This window comes from Anabrus simplex, chromosome X (genome assembly GCF_040414725.1).
Source record: "Anabrus simplex isolate iqAnaSimp1 chromosome X, ASM4041472v1, whole genome shotgun sequence".
NCBI lineage: Eukaryota > Metazoa > Arthropoda > Insecta > Orthoptera > Tettigoniidae > Anabrus > Anabrus simplex.
In genome coordinates, this window is record NC_090279.1 from 147252367 (window position 1) to 147274105 (window position 21739).

A 21739-nucleotide genomic window follows, 5' to 3' on the forward strand; every position below is an offset into this window, starting at 1 on the left:
TCTAGTTCGAAGAATGAGGATTTGCATTCGTCTTCCCAGTTAGAGGATCGTTCCAGTGTATGGGATCCTCGCCAGGATTACTTGATTTGGCAACTAGAAAGGATGCAAAGGAAAGCAGCATGATTTGTTCTGGCTGATTTCCAACAAAAGAGTAGTATTATGAAATTTTTGTGAACTTTGGGCTGGGAAGACTTGGGAGTAAGGAGACGAGCTGTTAGACTAAGCGGCATGTTGTAAGCTGTCAGCAGAAAAATGGCATGGAATGACATTAAGTTAGCAGATAATAATAAGCTTGAGTGGAGCTTTCAAAAGTAGTAAAGATTGTAATATGAAGATAAAGTTGAAATTCAGGAGGACAAATTGAGGTAAATAACAAAGTGTGTTGGCCATGTGGTTAGGGGTGCACAGCTGTAAGTTTGCATTCGGGAGATAGTGGGTTTGAACCCCACTGTCGGCAGCCCTGAAGATGGTTTTTTGAGGTTTCCCTTTCTATACCTGGCGAATGCTGCGGCTATACCTTAATTAAGGCTACAGCCGTTTCCTTCCTACTCCTAGCCCTTTCCTATCCCATCATTATTATAAAACATATCTGTGTTGGTGCAATGTAAAGCAAATTTTAAAAAATGGAGGCCAATATTGGAATTAGGGATAGGAATAATTTACAAAGGAAGATCTTTGATAAATTTCCAACTTCTTTGAAATTGCAGTTAATCTGCCACCTGGGCGACAACCCTAAATGTAGATCATTTGGTGATGGATTTCAATAATTGATCTACACACACACACACCTCCGACACCACACAACACTACCAACACCTACAGAAACATACAACAGTGAACACTTTCCTTTACACAGAAGGTGTCAGAAAGGATATATGGCCTAATCCATATAAAGCGCTGACCACAATAAATCAGAAAAAGGTCAGGAAGAGGAAGGAGAAGCTCATCCGACCACTGTCAATGAGGTATATGACTTGTTTCAGAGCTGCGAACTAACCTGCCTAAAAAAAATTAAAAAAATAAAAAAATTCTTCAACTTATCCCACTTGTTTCTGGGGTTGCTGCTTCCACCAAGTTTCATTTTGTTTTTTGCCAGCAGCTTAAGTCTGGATGCCTTTTCCTTATGCCACTTGAGTTTTGAGATGAAAATCTGAATCCAATATCAACCAGGATTCAAACCTCTGCCTTCCCGGTGAGAAGGCAGCGGCTGAGCCGATGAGCTAATCACTCTCCCTTTAAAACACTGTTTTTAAGCAGTTGGAATTCAAGAGGATAAATTGAGGCAAATATTTGAATTATGGATTTGAATAATTTAGCAAGGAAGATCTTTGATAAATTTCCAACTTCTTTGAAATCATTTAAAAAAATGTGAAGGCGTTTTACTGCTATGTACAGCATTTTGTTATTTACCAATGGCAGGCAGCCTAAATGTCATCAGGTGAAAATGCCTGCATATGGTACCATAGGCCATACTTCTTATTTTTACAATTTGCATTATGTTGCACTGACACAGACAGATCTCATGGCGACGATTGGATAGGAAATGCGTAGGAGCGGGAAGGAAGCGGCCGTGGCCATTTGCCTGGTGTAAAAATCGGAAACCACGCAAAACTATCTTCAGGGCTGCTGACAGTGGGGTTTGAAGCCACTATCTCCTGAATGCAAGCTCACAGCTACATGCCCCTAATTGATTATTATTATTATTATTATTATTATTATTATTATTATTATTATTATTATTATTATTATTATTATTGAGTGGAGTGACTGCTTGTGTTAACGCACTATGGCTATGGTCTCAAGCTCTGCATTCAGGAGACGTGTGGGTTCAAACCCCACTGTCGGCTGTATCAAGAATAAACTTCTGACTTTTCCCATTTTTACTTTAAGTCAAATGCTGGGAGAGTTCCTATTCACAGGCCGCAGCTGATTCCTTTCACCTCATTTTCCATCTCCACTTATTATACCTTTCAGTTATGGTGTTGGTTATATGTTACAATACATTCCGGGTGTCATGATGTATGTTGAGCAATAAATATTATTTAAACTACTGTGGTAAATTCAAATGTTAGTTGTGTGTTTTTCAAGTGAAAACATGCTGTGTAGTTTACTGATCCACAAGACATAAGGAATTAGGCTTTGTCAAGACGTGTTTTTCCATACCACACAAATTCACTTCTATAAAATATTTGGTCACTGTGTCTACAGTTGCATAAAAGTGGAAATCCATTCGGCTGAGTGCCTCGACAGTAGAGCACTGGTTTCAAAAGTTGGCAACTTGAATATCAGCTCAGTGTGCTAAATTATGCCAACCTCTTGTTGCTCAATTTATTGCCAGGTAAAATAAATACGGGATAAAATTCCAAACTTCAGGCACTTCAGTGCCCCTGAAAACCATAAAAGTTGTTAGTGGGGTCAAAATCCAAAAATATTACAGTGGCTGTATTGTAATTAAGGATAATTTGACAATAAAATAAGAACCATTTCTTATTATTGGTTAATTCCCTTTTTGTATTCTATTCTTCATTTCTCCAGCTGCTTTTCCCCAGAATTTCCATGCTTTTTCAAACAATTGTCATAACGTGAAACAATTTTTTTAGACCTTGTCGTAGAAGTCTGCCGCCTGCAGGGAAAACCATTTCAGAACCATCCTTATGACTGCATCAACAGAGTCAAAACGCTTGGTGCTGATAACCTTATGCAGATGTAGAAAGAGGTGGTAGTCGCTAGGAATGAGGTCAGGACTGTAGGGAGGATGGTTGAACTGCTGCCAGCCAAAAGAGTGGATATACTTATGTTTGAACAACAGAATCAAACCTTGCCATGTTATAAAAGAGGAGGATTCCAACTAACAGCAATTCGTGGTGTAAAGTCCGAATTATGTGCCTGAGTTTTGTCAAACTAAAACAATATGAAGCTGTGTCGATTGTTATGCTTTGAGGTGTGCAGAAGTGCCAACTAGTACGGATTGTCCATAATTATTACGGATTTCATCTCACGATTACGGAATTACGGTCAAAGGGGAAATTATTACGGAAAGCTGACATTATCATGAAAAAATAATTTTCTACGGAAAAAAAAGAAAAGAAGGAAAAATGTTCAATCCTTTCGAGCCTTTCTCCTAAATCATCCTGGTTTCAGTGCTTGTGAGTTGGCAATAATATTTATTCGATCGTGACTTCCTTTTGCTACCCATAAGCATTGTAAAATTCATTGTGAATGAAGGTGCTCAGGCGCTGCTCTTCTCCACTATAAATCCTTCATTAATGTTGTATTTGCTGTGTGAAGTGTTTCTGTCAGTTGACAGAAAGATTGAGAGAGAAGTGAGGCCTACAGTATATTAAGCACATCTGTACTGGAATCGCTTATGGTTCAGAAGACGAAAATGACATCACAGTGGGAAGGATGCTTCAAGAAAAACTACACTGAAAGGCAGCTGCTTCGTGAGAAACAAGCTACAAGGAAAGTTTTATCACAGAACTAACAGGTTGTGTGCAAATTTTATTGTGTAATGTGATATATTTTCAAATAGATTGCTAGAGGGAAGGGCAAAAGGGGTGCCATTTTCGAGAAGGAAGGAGCATGCTTTGGACTTGACTGGAAATTTTTCTCGGGGCAGAGGGTGATTACTGGTAATCCACTTCAAAGGTTGGCACTTCTGGGTGTGAAGTCCACCACCAAAATACCGTTGCGATAGTTGTGTGGGTTGAGAATTACTTTTTAAACTTCACTTTTGTTGGAAGTGTCAGACTTTGTCATTCCATTGATAACTGCTTGGTTTCAGGCATAACATGAGACACCCATTACTTTTTCCCCATGATGATATAATCCAAAAATTCATCCCTTTCCTCATGGTGTCAGGTCAAAAATGTCAAAACACTGGGCATGTCTCTTCATTTTGGATTCTTCCATCAGTATCTTCAGAACCCATCAGTTACACTGCTTTCTGAATTCTAAGTTTTATGACACATTTTTGTACAGAACAAACCTTGATAATTGAAGGAAATTTCGTGTTTACCGCACACATAGTATTATTGGTGATTACAGATGGCCAACCAGAACGTGGTTTGTGTGAACTCTCTCCCGACTTCCCTTCAGTAATCTCGCTTACGTATGAAATTTGCCATCACTCATAGCATTCTGGCTGTAAAATTAACAGAGCTAGTGATGAATCTCTGCTGCTGCAACATATTTCGCTGTCAAGAACCGCATTACTGATATGACTTCCCATTTGGTGGGCTGCTTGATTTTTCTCAAACATTTCTGTGACAGTCTGAAGCTTACATGCTTACATGCTGCACGTATGGTCTTAAATGGAGTCTGATTGTGGGAAGGAAATGTTGGGAGTCAGTACAAAAATACGATAGTATGGCATTTTAAAAGATATTAGCAGGCAGTACTATATTAACCTCTCAAGCATGTCATTGCAATACCCCAGGCTGCACCCACAGTATGCTTTATTTCTACCCTACTCTCAATGCTGAGTGAGGTATCATATGAATTTCATTATAATTTCCAAACAAGCTGGTATAAAATTATGAAAAAGTGTGCAATAACAGTAACACATTACATAATATAAAACACTCAGTATGGTAAACTCGTTATCCCTTGACAACTCCACATCATTGTGCATGCATTCACATTTCTTGGTGTATTATCATTAATTACATTGTCAACGGCTCTACGTGAACTCTTCCTCTGTCGCTGTCAAACCCTGAATTATTAACAAGTAAATTAGCTATTTCTGTGTCACCAGTAACTCCGCCAAGGCCTGCCATGTGTATATGTATAGACAAGAAAAGGTTCCACCTTATCAATACAATTTTATTAACGTAAGAATTAGTTTACAGGACCGGTTTCGACTTTTAAACAGTCATCATCAGCTGTACATGAATACCTTTACATTTGTGTCAAGCATTAGTTGGTATGCCCTTTTCTAAAGGGAGATGCCATAGGGAAGCATCATGTCTAAGTGTCCAAATTGGGCATGTTGGATGTAAAATGGTTATATATTATAATTCACCACACACACACACAAGTGAAGACATTTAAACATACAATAAGACTTCCTAAGAGAGCTACAGCATTGCCTACAAATGCAAGCACTAAATTATTTACAACATTGGACTCAAACGAGAACATAGATACATGCAAGACGCATACATTCATTTCTATGAAATGTTTTATATTCATTATTTTAAAGGATTTTAACATGTACTGTGTATTTTAATGTGTTAAATGTATTTGTAATTTAGATTTAAGCTTAAGTTAGGTTTTACAAACAAATTCTAGTCCTAAAAGAGATAGCTCTATACCTCAGTACCTGAATTATGCTTGACACAAATGTAAAGGTACAAGTATGAAGGATGAGTTCTCCACCTAATCAATACTTTATTTTACATAGTGTCAATAATTTACATAAAAACAGTACTGGTTTTGACCCGTAAATAGGTCATCTTCAGCTGTTAGAGAACTTACTTAATAGCGACTGTACAGAATAAACAGTACTAAAATTAAAACTAAACAAGAATGCCATTAAATAAACATGATACCATTATTCTAAAATTACTTAATATTAGCATATATACATATGGTACAGTTTTGGGGTTAAGGGTGTTATTTTCAATGTTACATATATTGAGGCTGGAATCGGATACAGTTCTTGGAGTTGATCAAGAATCACTTGTATTCAGATGTCGGGTTATCTGTGTTAAAGCCACTATTATGTCCAACGGTTTATGAGATCTTTGAAGTGCATTGTTGTGCCGACTGATGACTGTTTAAAAGTCGAAACCGGTCCTGTAAGCTAATTCTTACATTAATAAAATTGTATTGATAAGGTGGAACCTTTTCTTGTCTATACATATGTGAACTAACAATACGGAAATGAAACTAGTAAATCAAGATATGCCATGTGCATAAACTTGCAGAATTAAAATTTAAAAGGAAAAAAAAAAAGGAAAAAGACTGAAGATATGCCACATCACTCAGCAAAAATAGCTCTTGAGTGTAGCCAAAAGCTGCCTCTTCTGCTGTAATTTTACAGTGCAGATAACTGTTACAAAATCCATGTAGTGGGCATTTCAAATCCCATAGTATACTATTGCAGCGTACACGCTGTAACCGCAACAGAGCAGTGTGCACACCATTATGCTGCACATGCTCAGAGGGTTACAAAATAGCCCTCTTATTACTAAACTGGAAGTCCTGCGATTATGTTCGCATTATCAGCAGTCCTGTAAAACTGAAGATCTCGTGGCTATGATCATGGTATCAACAATCTCATAAAACTAGAGGTCTCATCATTATGATCATAGAACAAGGGTTCTCATAGCTATGATCATATTAGCAGCCATGTAAAACTGGAGATCTTGTGACTATGATCATGATATCAACACTCGTATAAAAGTGGTGGTCCTATGGTAATGATTATATCAACAGTCAAATATAACTTGAGATCTCCTGAATAAGATCATGATAGCCAGGCTGAGTGGCTCAGACGGTTGAGGCGCTGGCCTTCTGCACCCAACTTGACAGGTTTGATCCTGACTCAGTCCGGTGATATTTAAAGAGGCTCAAATATGTCAGCCTCGTGTCGGTAGATTTACTGGCACGTAAAAGAACTTCTGTGGGACTAAATTCCGGCACCTTGGCATCTCCACAAACTGTAAAAGTTTAGTGAGTGGAACATCAAGCCAATAACATAATTAATAAGATCACAATATCAGTAGTCGCATAAAACTGGAAGTCGCTGATCACGATGTGACCAGTTACAGAAAACTAAAGGCCTCACAACTATGAATGTGATGTCAACAGTCACATTAATCTACAAGCTTTCCTTTGCTTGTCTTCATCCACTTTGCAAACTTCTTTCTTTATTTGCTTCTCTGTGTAATTCACAATGAAACACCACAACTGAAATTAATTTTACTAACAATTTTTGAATGCAGACAATGTGAAACCGGAAGTCATTTTTATGAAGAATATTAGGAAAAAGTAATAAAAGCATTGAGTACTTTCATAGAGATAGAGTTAATGTCAAAACTAATTAATTAATAAATAAATTTAGAAACTACCTGAAAAAGAAGACATATGATAATAGATTATAGCTGAAAAAGATTTTTTTCTTTTTCAGGTATAAAGATTGTTTCTTTTTTCTTAGGTAAGTTGTAATTCTGTTATAAGTTTTCTTTTGTCAGGTAATTTCTAATTTTATTCCGGCAGACAGAAGAACCTAACAGTTATAAATTAACTCAGTCGAAACTGAAAAGAATTGGTTTTAAATATCACAAAAAAGTCAATGTGTTCTAAACATTTTGGTACACCACAGCATAATGAAAAGAACAAACATCTTATCTTTGTGGCAAGATTTAGCTAGTGACCACCATGCTGATGTTACAGAAGCAAGGAGAAGTCGGTGACTAGCAACAGTTGCGTATCGTTCCTTGTCTGATGACGTGACTATGATGCCACAATTCTAGTCACAAGCTAAAACTTGCCACGAGGTTAAGATTTTTATTATTTCTCATTATGCCATGGTGTGCTAAGAGGTTTAGTAGACAGCAATTGGAAAATTTATGTTGAGAAGCATTAGAAAATTGAGCCAAGATCATGAAAATATACATGATGTGCAGTGAACCAATAAATAATGGCAACTCCAGCCCAATAGATGGAAAGCTAGATTGGGAGTTCAAAATTGTACACAAATCTTTTAAATTATGAAAAGCAAAGTCGAGCAAGTGAAAGGAGAATGCAAATTTGTTATCCATTTTCCTCTCTCAGTAGCATAAGGTAGAAAGATGATTATGCAATATGATATTAATGTACAAAATTGTAAGTAGCATCCTTGATAATTCGTATTTTCTTTCATTAGTAAGATTCAATGTCCCACATGCGAAAACTCAAGTTTCATTTATGTTCTACTGTGAAAATGTGAAAATAGCCAGTCACAGAATATGCAAAAAGTATAATAGAATGTCTGTGAACAATATGGAGCCAGATTTTGGATGCAACAAGCAAAATTTTCTCCATCTCACACATTACAAAAAGTTTCAAATTTGATCGATTATATAGTAATTTAATAATGTTCATTACACGATGTTGTTACCATCCTTGTCATCATTGTGTTAATTTCTCAGTATCATTAACCCAATCTCATCCTTAATACATACAATATTCAGTGTTCTCCCTAGGACGTTTTTAATGGACCTTGCTGTTTTTACAGACTGCCTGGCTAACATAACTTAGATATATGTTAGTTACGTAATATTAATACATATTCAAGTCATTGGGTGCTCCAAATTAAAATGTGAACACTGCAAAACAGTTCATTTAAATGATATATCTTCATTCATTGCATCAGTTACATCGGAGTTTAAATGTTTACCTTGACTATCATGTAGTGTTGTGCACGAGCAGTGCCTCGATTAGAGTAGAATGGCATGTGAGCACTTGATTCTACATGACATCACAAAACCATATGGCTCTCCACAGCAACCGAGTGGTAAGCCCGGGTGTTACAAGATTATGAACGAGCAGCAGAACACTAGAAGTTCAGAATACTCTGTTATGTCTTGTTTGTGAAAATAACTTAAAATGGTTCAGTTTTGTAGTTAATGTTTACCTGTCTGATTTTATTGTTCATACCCTGAGGGGAATAAATTGAAATTTTATCATATTCATTTTTTACATATTATTCCCCACTCAGCTATTCATTCCTGACACCCGGCCGGCAAAAATTTCTGGTATGTCTCAAATATTATTACAATATTTATAAGTTCACTGTTCAATACAATACTAATTGTAAAATACTTGTAAATACTTGTAAAAATTTCTGGGCCGAACGCTGAATATTATTTAGTATATGTACTGCTATATTTTTAACTTTTAAAGTATACTGTAATTAGAGCTATGTTCTCTGTTGTATGTTTTTCATTAAAATAAAATATATAGTCGCTCAAGAAAAGGAATGAGCACATGGTGTTACTTAAGTTCCTCACAGGTACACTTTCCTCAGAAACAATTGAACCTATAATATATTGTTACCGGGCGAGTTGGCCGTGCGCGTAGAGGCGCGCGGCTGTGAGCTTGCATCCGGGAGATAGTAGGTTCGAGTCCCACTATCGGCAGCCCTGAAAATGGTTTTCCGTGGTTTCCCATTTTCACACCAGGCAAATGCTGGGGCTGTACCTTAATTAAGGCCACGGCCGCTTCCTTCCAACTCCTAGGCCTTTCCTATCCCATCGTCGCCATAAGACCTACCTGTGTCGGTGCGACGTAAAGCAACTGTAAAAAAAAAAAAAATAATAATAATATATTGTTTGTTGTGGGTAACTGTAGGATTTGTGTCTAAATAAGACATGATTTATATTTTAATAATTAAAATTAAGCCTGATAAATTACCGTATTAAATGTGAGGAACACGCAATACCACGCACTTCCTTTTTTTTTTTTGCACAACTGTACATGGAAGACGTGAGAGAATTTTGGTCTTTAGCTTATATGTTCCTGTTCTTGCAGGTTGTGACTAATGGTCTTCCAGAGAGTGATGCTCAGATGATGATGGTGGCAGAAAACCTGCCATTTGTTGACCAGAGTCAGTTAGAAGAAACCTCCTCAAAGGAACTAATTGACAGCGGAGAGGGTCATGCATTGAGTGAAGTTCTTCCTAAACACCAGGTACCAAATTCAAGTTCTCATTTTACACTAAATTACCGTATTAAATGTGAGGAACACACAATACCATGCACTTTTTTTTTCACAACTGTACATGGAAGACGTGAGAGAATTTTGATCTTTGGCTTATATGTTCCTGTTCTTGCAGGTTGTGACTAATGGTCTTCCAGAGAGTGATGCTCAGATGATGATGGTGGCAGAAAACCTGCCGTCTGTTGACCAGAGTCAGTTAGAAGAAACCTCCTCAAAGGAACTAATTGACAGCGGAGAGGGTCATGCATTGAATGAAGTTCTTCCTAAACACCAGGTACCAAATTCAAGTTCTTATTTTAGTCTATCGGTTTAATACAGTGAAATATCCATACAGCAATTGCCAATATAATGATAAATAGGGCCTGGAAGTTTATGACCTAAAGAAGTACAAAATATGCAAAAAGCGCTAAAAACTAGCTAAGTATGACCCAAAAGGGTGAAATATGGCTTAAGCATTTTCAGGATAAGTAAATAAGTATTAGAGTATTGTATTACTAACATGAAATGTATCAAAAAGTGATTATGGTTCTTTCCATGTTAAGAAAACAGTATTCTCTCGTGGACCTACAAGGAGTGAACACATCCCTTCTTAGACACCCATAATTCCTCATGATTATACTGTATTTTGTAATGTACAATATTATGAAAGACAGATAAACATTCTTGCCCATGAGTTATTAAAATAACTAAATAACTTTTTTTTCTCCATAAATACAGTACCGTATTTACTCGTGTATTAGACCCCCTCGCGTATTAGACCCCCCCTGGCTTTTCGAGACGAAGAAAATGAAAAAAATAAATCTCGCCTATAAGACCCCCAACGTAATTCGTCAGAGAACGATGACGATTCTGCTTCGAAGCGGGTACAAGTCTTATTGCAGCACTGATGACATTGCACAAATTTGTGAATAGTTTCGTCCGTACGACCTACGCAATGAAAAACGCGTCAAATCCATGCGTTACATCTGTGTTTCGTAGTTAAGAAATGTCCACCTCTTTAGCGTAGGTCTACTGCAGCTCTGATGACGTCGCACAGATAGGTGAATAGGCCTAGCTTCGTGTCCGACCCGCACATTGCGAGCATGCATCAGTCATGCTATATGTCTGTGTTTTGTAGTTAATAATGTCCGCCAGCGTAATAGTTAGCACAAGAAGTTGCTGTTTTCCGGGGTCTGACTTCGATTCCCGGTACCGTACTGCCAGAGATTCACGAATGGCAGGAAGGTTGATATGCGGTAAAAGCGGTACATGTAACTCCCCTCCACTGGGGGTGTGTCTAAAAAGAGCTGTACCACCTCGGGATGAGGAAACGAGTTTACTTTAGTTGAGAAATATTCGCGGTTGTTGCTATTTATACAGCAGGCGAGATCATTAACAAAGTGGTCGTTTAACATCTCGTAACTCGGGCCAATATAGGTAAATATTTGGAGAGAAGTAAGTTTAAAACGTGATAAAAGCTATTCAACTAAAACGATTGTTTTACTCGCCAACGTACCTAACAAATAATAATTTTATGTCCCCACGTACTTTTAACGATTTTCGGAGATGCCAAACAAAACATGCCCGGGTATACGTTAATAAAAAAAGAGACAACGAACGTACAAAATTAAACATTATGATAATAAAACGCATTACCGCCACACCTGTAGATATCCATAAATACGGCATATTTTCCTGTTATTTTTTTTTCATCGAACTTTTGGCACTATCAGGGCGATAATATACGATACCTAACCTAAACAATGTGGTCTGTCTTATCTCATGGACAGCTGTTTACGCAAATGCTGATGTGATAAATGTAGAGAACAAGCATGAAATATACTTAAAAATAAGGGTCTGTGTTTCAACAGCCGCAGTTATCAAAAGAATGTTTCCAGTTACTATGTATTACATTCGGAAGTACAACTCGTAACATACGCTAGTTATCAGCTGATGGTTTGGCATGCCTTCTACAGCACGACTTTATTCGGAAGAAGTGGCTTCTGCTGCATATACACCAACTGCGAATATCAGAGACCATCTGGGAATAGATTTACACTGTTTAGACTCTATAGTCGGGAACGAAATTATTTTTGAAAGGTTCAAAAAGACGGGACCTCGTGTGCTCTTGATTGCAGTGCATGGCTCAAAGAGAATGAACTAATGATGGGAAGTGATTTGCAAACCTGCTACTAAATCACTGCTAGTGTGAAATCACAGTTCAACCTGCTAGCGGGTTGGCCACACTAGCAGGTCTTAACTGCGATTGTGATGTTTCGCAGGCGGCAGCGCTGCACTGCGAGAAATCCTTAAACTAACGTGATCAACCGACGTAAAACGCACAGCAAGGCCAATAAAAGCAGTCGGTAGCAGTTAAGAAAGCAGTAGCAGATAACCTAATCAAGTACCGGCAGCGCTGCGCTGCGAGAAATCAATAAACTAACGTGATCAACCAGCGTGAAACGCGCAGCAAGGCCAATAGTAGCAGCCAATAGCAGTTAATAGACTAGCAGTTAAGAAAGCAGTAGCAACTAATCTAAATCAGTAATCACAGCATCACACTCACAAGTCCAAGTCTAACTGTGACCCATACCTGATCAACCAGCGTGAAACGCGCAGCAAGGCCAATAGTAGCAGCCAGTAGCATTTAGCAGACTAGCCGTTAAGAAAGCAGTAGCAACTAATCTAATCAGTAATCACAGCATCACACTCACAAGTCCAAGTCTAACTGTGACCCACACCACAGTCGCAGTTGCGGCTGCGCTGTGATTGTAAACATTTATTGTCGACATTGTCATACGATCACAGGAAGGGAAAGTAATTAGAATCTGCGGCCGTGAAAGCCATTTTGCCCATTTTTGAAAGGAGCTATTGTCGTGTTGTGGGATTTATAACCTCCCAACCTGTGATTTATTTTAGTCTTCTCATTATATAATTCATTTTATTGGGTTGTGACTTGTGGTTGTAGGTCTAAAAGTGAAAAATTATGATGGTAGCAGTTGAGTTGACTAAGTATTTTGATCAGTGATTTATGACGTTGTAGGCATAATATTTTGCCTACTGTTTTTTGTTTTTACACTATTGTACAGTAGTATAAGTATTCGGTACTAAAATTAGTGGTATTGCTAACAAGAGAAGTAGCAGCAGGCGAACACTGAGTGAGTTTTGGGCATTTTATCAGAATAATCTTTTCCTCCTCCTGTATGACTCCTTGGCTGAGTGATCAGCGTTGAGGCCTTCGGTTCAGAGGGGTCCCGGGTTCGATTCCCAGCCGGTCGAGGATTTTAATCGCGTCATATTAATTCTTCTTGTATCTGTGAGATAGTGGGTTCGAACCCCACTGTCGGTAGCCCTGAAGATGGTTTTCCGTGGTTTCCCCATTTTCACACCAGGAAAATGCTGGGACTGTACCTAAATTAAGGCCACGGCCGTTTCCTTCCCACTCCTAGGCCTTTCCTGTCCCATCGTCGCCATAAGACCTATCTGTGTCGGTGCGACGTAAAGCAAATAGCAACAAAAATTATTCTAGCTCGGGGATTGGGTGTTTGTGTTTGTCCCAACACTTTCCTCTTCATTTTCACAAAACACACTACACTACCAACCACCACAGAAACACGCAAATTACATCTTTCCATATAGAGTTGCGTCAGGAAGGGCATCCGGCCGTAAAACAGGGCAAAATCCACATGTGCTACGCAGTTCGCACCCACAATCCCACAGGTGTGGGAAAAGTGTCAGAAGAAGAAGAAGAAGAAGAAGAAGTCATTTTCTCCTCCTCACTCCCTGATTTTCTTCCTTAATGAGTAGCTCTATAATTCCAATATAATTATACCAATGATTTTGATAAAAGACAATTGGTTAACCTTCAAATCTATAAGAGTTTTTTCTGTACATTGCTCAGAATTCAAAAAGGATGGTATTTCTGTATCAGTCATGTCCACAGTAACAAGGAAATGCACTTTTTAATTTTCCGTAATGTCTGTCTGTATTACAGCATCACACTCAAAGGTCTAACTGTGATCCACACCAAAGTCGCAGTTGCATGTATATACACGCATCACGAGAAAACCGCTGAAGAGAATTTAATGAAAATCGGTATGCAAAGTCGGGGAATAAGTAGCTACATTCTAGGCCATAAATAATTTTACTCACGCTGAGTGAAATGGTAGTTTGCGGAAAGGCCTAACATTTAATTCTCATATATTTATATTATTAGTGGTCGTATCTTAATGGAAATCGGTAAGTCGGGGAATAAGTCATTATAATCTAGGCTATAAATAATTGTATTCATGCTGAGAATAATGGTAGTTTAGGGAAAGGCCTAAAATTCAATTCTCAAATATTTATTAGTGGTTCTGTCTTAATGAAAATCGGTATGCAAAATCGGGGAATATATTGCTATAATCGAGGCCATAACTAATTTTACTCACGCTGAGTGAAATGGTAGTTTAGGGGAAGGCCTACAATTTAATTCTCAAATATTTATGTTAATAGTGGTCGTATCGATAAATACTGCATAACTAAAGTTACATAGTGTTAAATTTCCGATCATGTATGTCTTGTATATTATTACCGTACCGGTTATGATCACAGATATATTCATGAATTTGGATTTTTGTTACTAAGTCCATATCAGCGCCGAGTCACGAGAAAAATAGGTAAACAGAATTTAATGAAAATCGGTATGTAAAGTCGGAGAATAAGGAACTACAGTCTACGCTATAAATAATTTTATAAGCCGCCCTAATAGGCTATAGCAGAGTGGAAAAAAACCAACTAAATGTGAAGGGCTACAATATAGAAAGCTCATAAAATTGATCAACAATAACATTACATAGAACATTGTTTGTTGTGACGTGCTTTGTGTCTTCTGTTGCCACCCATCTCCGATAGTTAGGATTGCTACTGCGTACCGAGTATTTTTTTTAAAATTTGTTTTACGTCGCAACGAAACAGAGAGGTCTTACGGCAACGATGGGATATGAAAGAGCTAGGAGTGTGAAGGAAGCGTTCTTGGCCTTAATTAAGGTACAACCCCAGCATTCGTCTGGTGTGAAAATGGGAAACCACGGAATACCATCTTCAGGGCTGCCGATAGTAGAGTTCGAATCCACTATCTCCCGGATGCAAACTCACAACTGCGCACTCCTAACCACACGGCCAACTCGCCCGGTCATACCGAGTGTAACAGCCTACCTGAATATTGGCGGGAAGTAGCTGGGGAGTTATTTAACTTTCTTCTTTAGCATGCTATTCCTCTGGTTCATAAATTTTCTGATGCTACTGGTACATAACACACTGGTTCATCATAGCATTCGAGCTGTTCAATCCCTACTTTGAGGCACTGACTCGAATGAGCAGTGTGCATATTTAACGGAAAGTTGGTAGAGAATCTTCACGGTTGTCTACGGCCTGGTCATTCCAGCTCTGGAACTTTGGACTGTTAGATCGGCACCTTAGTACTGTTCGTTAAAATTGAGAAAGTCTGCAGTTTTTAATTTGATCGAGTATTTTATATGATAATGTTGTTTTTAATCGCTACATTCCTACTGACTATTTTGTAATGACCTATGTTGACTTCTGTTAGGAAAACCACAAATTCAGTCTTTCTGAAAATCCCGTAGGGAATCACGGGCACATCAACTAGCAATTATAAATAAAATAGTCCTTGCTAATTCGTACGGTGGCGTACTTTTTGAAAAAAAGGTAATGTATATAACTGTTTAAAATATGATTCTGAAAATAAGTATTTGTTTTCAGCGTTAGCGCGAGTTCGCCCGTGTACTGAATGCTGCACGACATCGTACTCCTCGGTACTCCTGTAGGCCGCAGAGTGATGACGGTCATATTTCGAGTGGCCTTGTATCCTAGGTGGCGTTGGCTGAATCACAGTTAATCACAGTTAAAAATCACTGCTACTTCAAAATAGCAATCACAGTTTGACCTGTGAGTGTAAAATCACTGCTAGTCACACCACTAGAATGAACAATGAAGCATGGCTGACGCGACTGACGAGAGATAGCAGTGAAGATGACGTCACTTAGAATGCCGACACGCCGGTAGCAAGGCAGGGAAGTTGGCGGCGCAAGGCGATAATTCAAATGAAAGCAGTGATCAAGTTTACTGTGTGGTAGGCCTTCTGCTGAACTGACAGAGACAAATGACTGGTCATCAAGTTCTTTTGCATCAATATTTAATTATATGATAACACGATACCCTTATCCCTTTCTTCTATGGGATCGAGTATGAAGTGAGACGAATCTTCGTAGCGAGTTTTTACGGCCGTATGCCCTTCCTGACGTCAACCTCACCAGAGGAATTAATGAGATTTAACGAATGACGTGATATGAGTAACTAAAACGGACTTTTATATGTACCGTAGGCCTAAAAGTCGTGTTCACCATTTTTTGTCTTTTTATGTTTAGAAATACTGCCTTCCGATGAAAATAGCCAGTATAACTTAAATACATTTTAAGTTTGTTAAATAATAGTATAGAATGTTTACACGTACAATTTATAGCTCTTTATAACCTAGAAGTGATGTGTTCGCTGCACAAAATTTTGACGTTATCGCATATTGGACCCCCCTTCATTATTTTTGGCTGTAAAAGTGGGGAAAAAAGGGGTCTAATACGCGAGTAAATACGGTATATTTGTAGGTAGGAGCCATAATGGCAGGAACAGCCATCGCTTCACTGCCTTCCTTCATTTTCCTTCTTCTGTGTTGCTCTGGTACAAGCATCGTGTAGTCCCCCACTCTGTGAAACGCCGGCAGTTCACTTCTGCGGTGAAGTCGCCTACAGTATTTATTTGTTGCGTGTGTGTTTTAGGTTTCAGATCAGTGCATACTTATTTTGTGTTGAGTGAGAGTTGCTTTCAGGATGTTATAAGGTTGTATATTGTATAGTATTTGTGTGTGTTCTATTATTTTTGTACTGAACAAAAGTTGTTACTAAAGATTTTGGTGTTGTGGTGTGCAGCGATACGTCATGGCCTAACTTGTAGTGATAAAGAAAATTGCCATATGTTTTATTTGTGCTTGGTTTTGTTATTTAGCTGTTCTTTTACAGCCTTTTTTTAAAAAATTTTTTTACGACTGCATTTAATTTTTACTATTGTTTTTGTGAGTGATACCATAGCACAGTAGTACCCAACGTTGCCTGGGGAAGTTTATTAAATGCAGTTAAATGCATCCCTCACCCCTCGAGCCCATAAAACATACTATTTTTCTATTTTCTTCCCCAATTTGGCTTACTGAGGTTTTTAATGTGCCGTAGTTTACCTCTGATTCCATACAAACCCAAATAGCCCCTTTACACCCCCGTCCCTTTTAGTTCTAAAAAAAATTTGCAGCTGAGTTTCTTTGCTTTTTATCTTGAATTTAAATACTAATTTCACAAATTTATGTGCCACTGTTTGCCTGTGATGGTGATGAGCAGAGCTGTTCGATATGGCAACCCTGTTGTCATAAGGGCAATACTGTTTTCTTAACATGGAATGAACTATGGCAATAATACAGCAGACACATTTAATCATACAAACTGACAGAGCTACAGTAGGTAAATTAAAATTGTATACATTCATTCAATATCATAGCCCTGAGTGCAGTTCTCATGCTGTTTTCCTAGAAAATAACCAATAATGAAGAATTAGAATGCTTTTGGTATCTGTTAGTGTAAGTTCTTACAGCATCTCTTTCTCGGAATCATGTCTTCTAAATCTGCTACCTATTTCTACAGTATTTTGAAATCCTGTATTTGAAAATCGACACAGACAAGAATGACGTCTCAATTTTGAACAAATATTCTCAAAATATTATCAAATATGACCTTACATCACTAGTATAAAGCAGAATATAACCAAAGCAATAAAAATGGCCAAAATATGCATTTAAATACACCATAAGGAAGAACTAATGTTTACATTGTGGACGAACTCTGCATCAAGAAATGTCTATCTTCCCGTGTGAGTGTGTTACCTCCAGTTCCTTGGCCACATTTTCAGACAAGATGGAGAGAACTCGGAAAAGATAATTTTGCAAGGCAAAATAAGGCAGTAGTCCACGAGGAAGAACAGCAAGTAGATGGATAGATCACGCAAACAAGTTCTCTGGTCTCCCACTTCAGATCATATTAAAGAAATGTGAAAACCGCTCTGGGTGGAGACATCTCGTCAAGGTTGCAACATGGAAATTATAGAGTTATGAGGTCACGACGCTCGGTAATGAGTATAATGACTGATGATAATGATGGTGGTGGTGGTGGTGGTGGTGGTGATGATGATGATGATGCAACATGAAATTGCTTTAAACAGGGTCAGGGATCCATCATTCACAGTTATTTCTCAGATTTTGGGTAAAATTACCTCAGGAATGAAATAAGACTTCCTTAACATCTGAACATTAATGATAAAATATTCTGGTCCTGGCATTAATTCCAGTAATTCAATGTAAAATTCCTCTTGATATAACAATACTCTTGGTTACAATAAAACTGCCCATTATGGTTGCTTTTTCAGACTCTGAGGAAGTGGTACTATAATAACAATATAATAATAATAATCTCATACTAGGAAAGTGAAAATACTCTTTAACCGTTGTCCGGCTCCATGGCTAAATGGTTAGCGTGCTGGCCTTTGGTCACAGGAGTCCCGGGTTCGATTCCCGGCAGGGTCGGGAATTTTAACCATCATTGGTTAATTTCACTGGCACTGGGGCTGGGTGTATGTGTAGTCTTCATCATCATTTCATCCTCATCATGACACGCAGGTCGCCTACGTGTGTCAAGTCAAAAGACCTGCACCTGGTGAGCTGAACATGTCCTCGGACACTCCCAGCACTAAAAGCCATACGCCATTTTTCATTTCTATAACCGTTGTCAGAACTGTGTCCAAATAGGGAGTGGATATTCAGATTGTTTTGTCGCAACTAAGGGAGCGCAACAAGGCAGTGCATTGTCACCATTATTATTCATTACTCTAATGGATGAAATCGTAAAGAAGGTGAAAAGGTGAAACAGAATTCCAGAAATGATTTTCAGGCATTTACGTTTGTGGATGATGTAGTGATACGGGTTTGCACAGACGATGAAGTACAGCAGAAACTAAACACCTTGAACTACGAATTTAAGAAGTATGGCCTTAAAATAAGTCCTACAGATACAGTTGCAATGGAAGTGAGCAGGCACGGAAGACATACGAACATTATGCTGGATGGGAAGAAACTAGAAGAACACCTTCGCACCTTTGTAACTCAAGACGGCCGCAGCTTAGCTGAAATCACCAACGGATTTCAGAAAGGAGCCCATTTTACCACCACGTCAAGGACCTCCTTTGTTGCAGTCAAGTGCGTTTGATATCTAAGAGGACTATGTATCAGGCCTACTTCATACCAGTAACAACATATGGATGGGAAACTTGCACCATCAACAGAAGGGATAATAGTGGACTCAAGGCTGCAGAAACAAAATTCTTGGTGTCGGTACTTCAGAAAATAAGCCGAGATAGGATCAGAAATGAAATGATCTAAAAAGAACTCTAGCAACATCAAGATTGAAATGGTTTTGGTCACTTCAAGAGAATGGATCCTAAGAGTGTAGAGAGGGAATGGTTTGAGAGGGACCTGGAGGGCAAGCAACCCACAGGCAGGCCAAGGACAAGATGGATATACCAAATAAAAGATGGTCTATATGGAAAAGGAGTAGAATGGTGTAAAGTTGAATGGGAAGGAATGTACTTTGCAAGACTGAAATGGAGAGTGCTCTTACACACTCGGGAAACTGGAGATGGTTGAATGATGATGATGATGATGATGATGATGACGACTACAATAATCCAAGCACAGAATCCTATTGTATAAGCATAGAAAACAAGAGTGTGGGTTTTTTGACAAACTCTGGGAACCTGACAGCTGTGAAATTCTAGAAATATCTAGGCAATGTGCATACCACAAAAATTTAAACATGAGTACTACAGCTGTCGGGCAGCTGCTTAAAACTAAAGTAGCCCCTTTGTTATCTCGTTTTGACACATTGTCATACATTCCGAGGACTAATGTATCTGTAGCAGTAAATCTCAATCCAGTTGGATCTTCGTGAATGTTTTTCCGTCTGTGAGGAGGAATGTGAAACAATCTGTCATTTCAGATTTCTTTAACTTCTCTGTGCGGTAAACCATACGCAGGTATGCAAGCATCTCGTTTTCCTTTCAGCACCAGACCATACAGGGGTACGCAAGGTGCAATGCTGTGCAAAAACAGGTTGTATGCATCATCTTTTGAGATATAATGGAAGCTTCTTGCATCAGTGTATTCTGCAAGCCATGACTTTATAAACTGTACTATTCCCGACAAATGAACATCGTCCTATCGATAATTGTCCTTTGGTGAATTAATTGAGAACTTACGGTTTGTGCCAGCTGTTGACGATAATTTAAAAGCTACGGATTCTGAATTCCTTGTTCTTTTCAGCCATTTGTAGGAAGGAATTTAAACTTCTGAATATATGTTTGTTAGGGGAAATACTGTGAGCTATGGCCGGGGTGCCATGTCGATTGTCAAGTAGTCAGATTGTAAGTGAACTTTTAGGTCAAGATGAAAGTAATACCAGCAATGTTTTCAAGTGATTGAGTGTGGGGAGTGAAATAGATTATGTGCAGGAGGAAATGACAGCCCCAGAAGATCAGATTGTGGACTGTGACCGTGGCCGTACTGTACTTTGTAATGTATTATGAAAGTCAGATAAAAAAGATGAGGCATTGTTATTAAAATAACTATATAACATTTTATTTTTCACAAATATATTCATAGTGAGGGATTACAGTGGCATGAACAGCCATCGCTTCGTTGCCTTCCTTCATTGCCTTCCTTCATTTTCCTTCTTCTGTGTTGCTCTGGTACAAGCATCGTGTAGTCCCCCCACTCTGTGCAGCGCTGGCAGCTCACTTCTGTAGTGAGGTCATCTAGAGTATTTATTTGTTGCGTGTGTGTTTTTAGGCTTTAAATCAGGGCATACTTGACTTGTGTTGGGTGCAAGTTGGTTGCATATTGCATAGTATTTATGTTTGTGTTCTATTATTTTTGTACTGTACAGAAGTTGTTAAAGAATATTTTGGTGCTGTGGTGTGCAGCAATACTTCATGGCATAACTAGTAATTATAAAAAAAATTTGCCGTGTGTATTATTTGCGCTTGGTTTTGTTTCTAGCTGTTCTTTCTTAAGCGCATTTTAATTTTACCACATTTTTATGACTGCATTAAATTTTTGCTATTGTTCTTGCGAGCAATACGACAGCACAGTAGTACCCCAGGGTTGCCTGGGGAAATTTATTAAATGCAATTCAGTACAACCCTCAACTTTCGAGCCCATAAAAATGGGTTATTTTTTTATTTTCTCCCTCCCAATTTGTCTTACACTTCGACGCTGAGGTTTTTTTATGTGCTGTAGTTTACCTCTGCTTCTGTACAAACCAAAAATAGCCCCTGTAAACGCCCTGTCCCCTTTAGTTCTTAAAAAGAATTTTCTTCTGAATTTCTTCCGTTTTTTATCTTGTTCGTGTTTGTGGGTTGCTGTAGTCACGTCCTAGTTCGTGAACCATGGGCAATGGCCGAGTGGCCTAGTAAGTGGTCCTGAGAGTCGGGATACCAGTTGCTATGGAATGGGAGTGGGCATCTCGGACATATTCTGAGTCATTGCCCTCCTTGTGCTCAGGCGGCTAGGACTATACAATTCACCGGTGGTCCATAACCCGTTAGAGGAGAGATCCTCACTTGGACTATATGCAAGTAGGGTAGCATCCTGCTTCATGAATTTACCAAGCTCAGAACATTTTAAGCAAGCCTTGGACCTATGGGAGTAACGGAGTCCCACTCCCATTTGTCAGGCGAGGGACTTGGCGAACGAAAGGGAATTCGATGGGAGCTATCAATATTAATGGGGCTTGTGGAAGAAAGAAAGTAGAACTGGCTGAGTCAGCAAAGAGGATGCATCTGGATGTGCTAGGATTAAATGATATTCTGGTAAGGGGAGATTATGAGGAAGAGATAGGAGATTATTAAG

The 21739-nt window shown here is 38.6% G+C and overlaps 1 protein-coding gene across 1 annotated transcript in view; it reads left to right on the forward strand.

Annotated features, from left to right (window-relative positions):
- Nucleotides 1-21739, forward strand: part of LOC136886717 (uncharacterized) — a 420809-nt gene that overhangs the window by 240600 nt on the left and 158470 nt on the right. Inside the window, exons 14-15 of the mRNA XM_067159522.2 lie at nt 9520-9678; nt 9824-9982. Coding sequence (XP_067015623.2) covers nt 9520-9678; nt 9824-9982 — 318 coding nt within the window. The remainder of the gene's footprint in view (nt 1-9519; nt 9679-9823; nt 9983-21739) is intronic.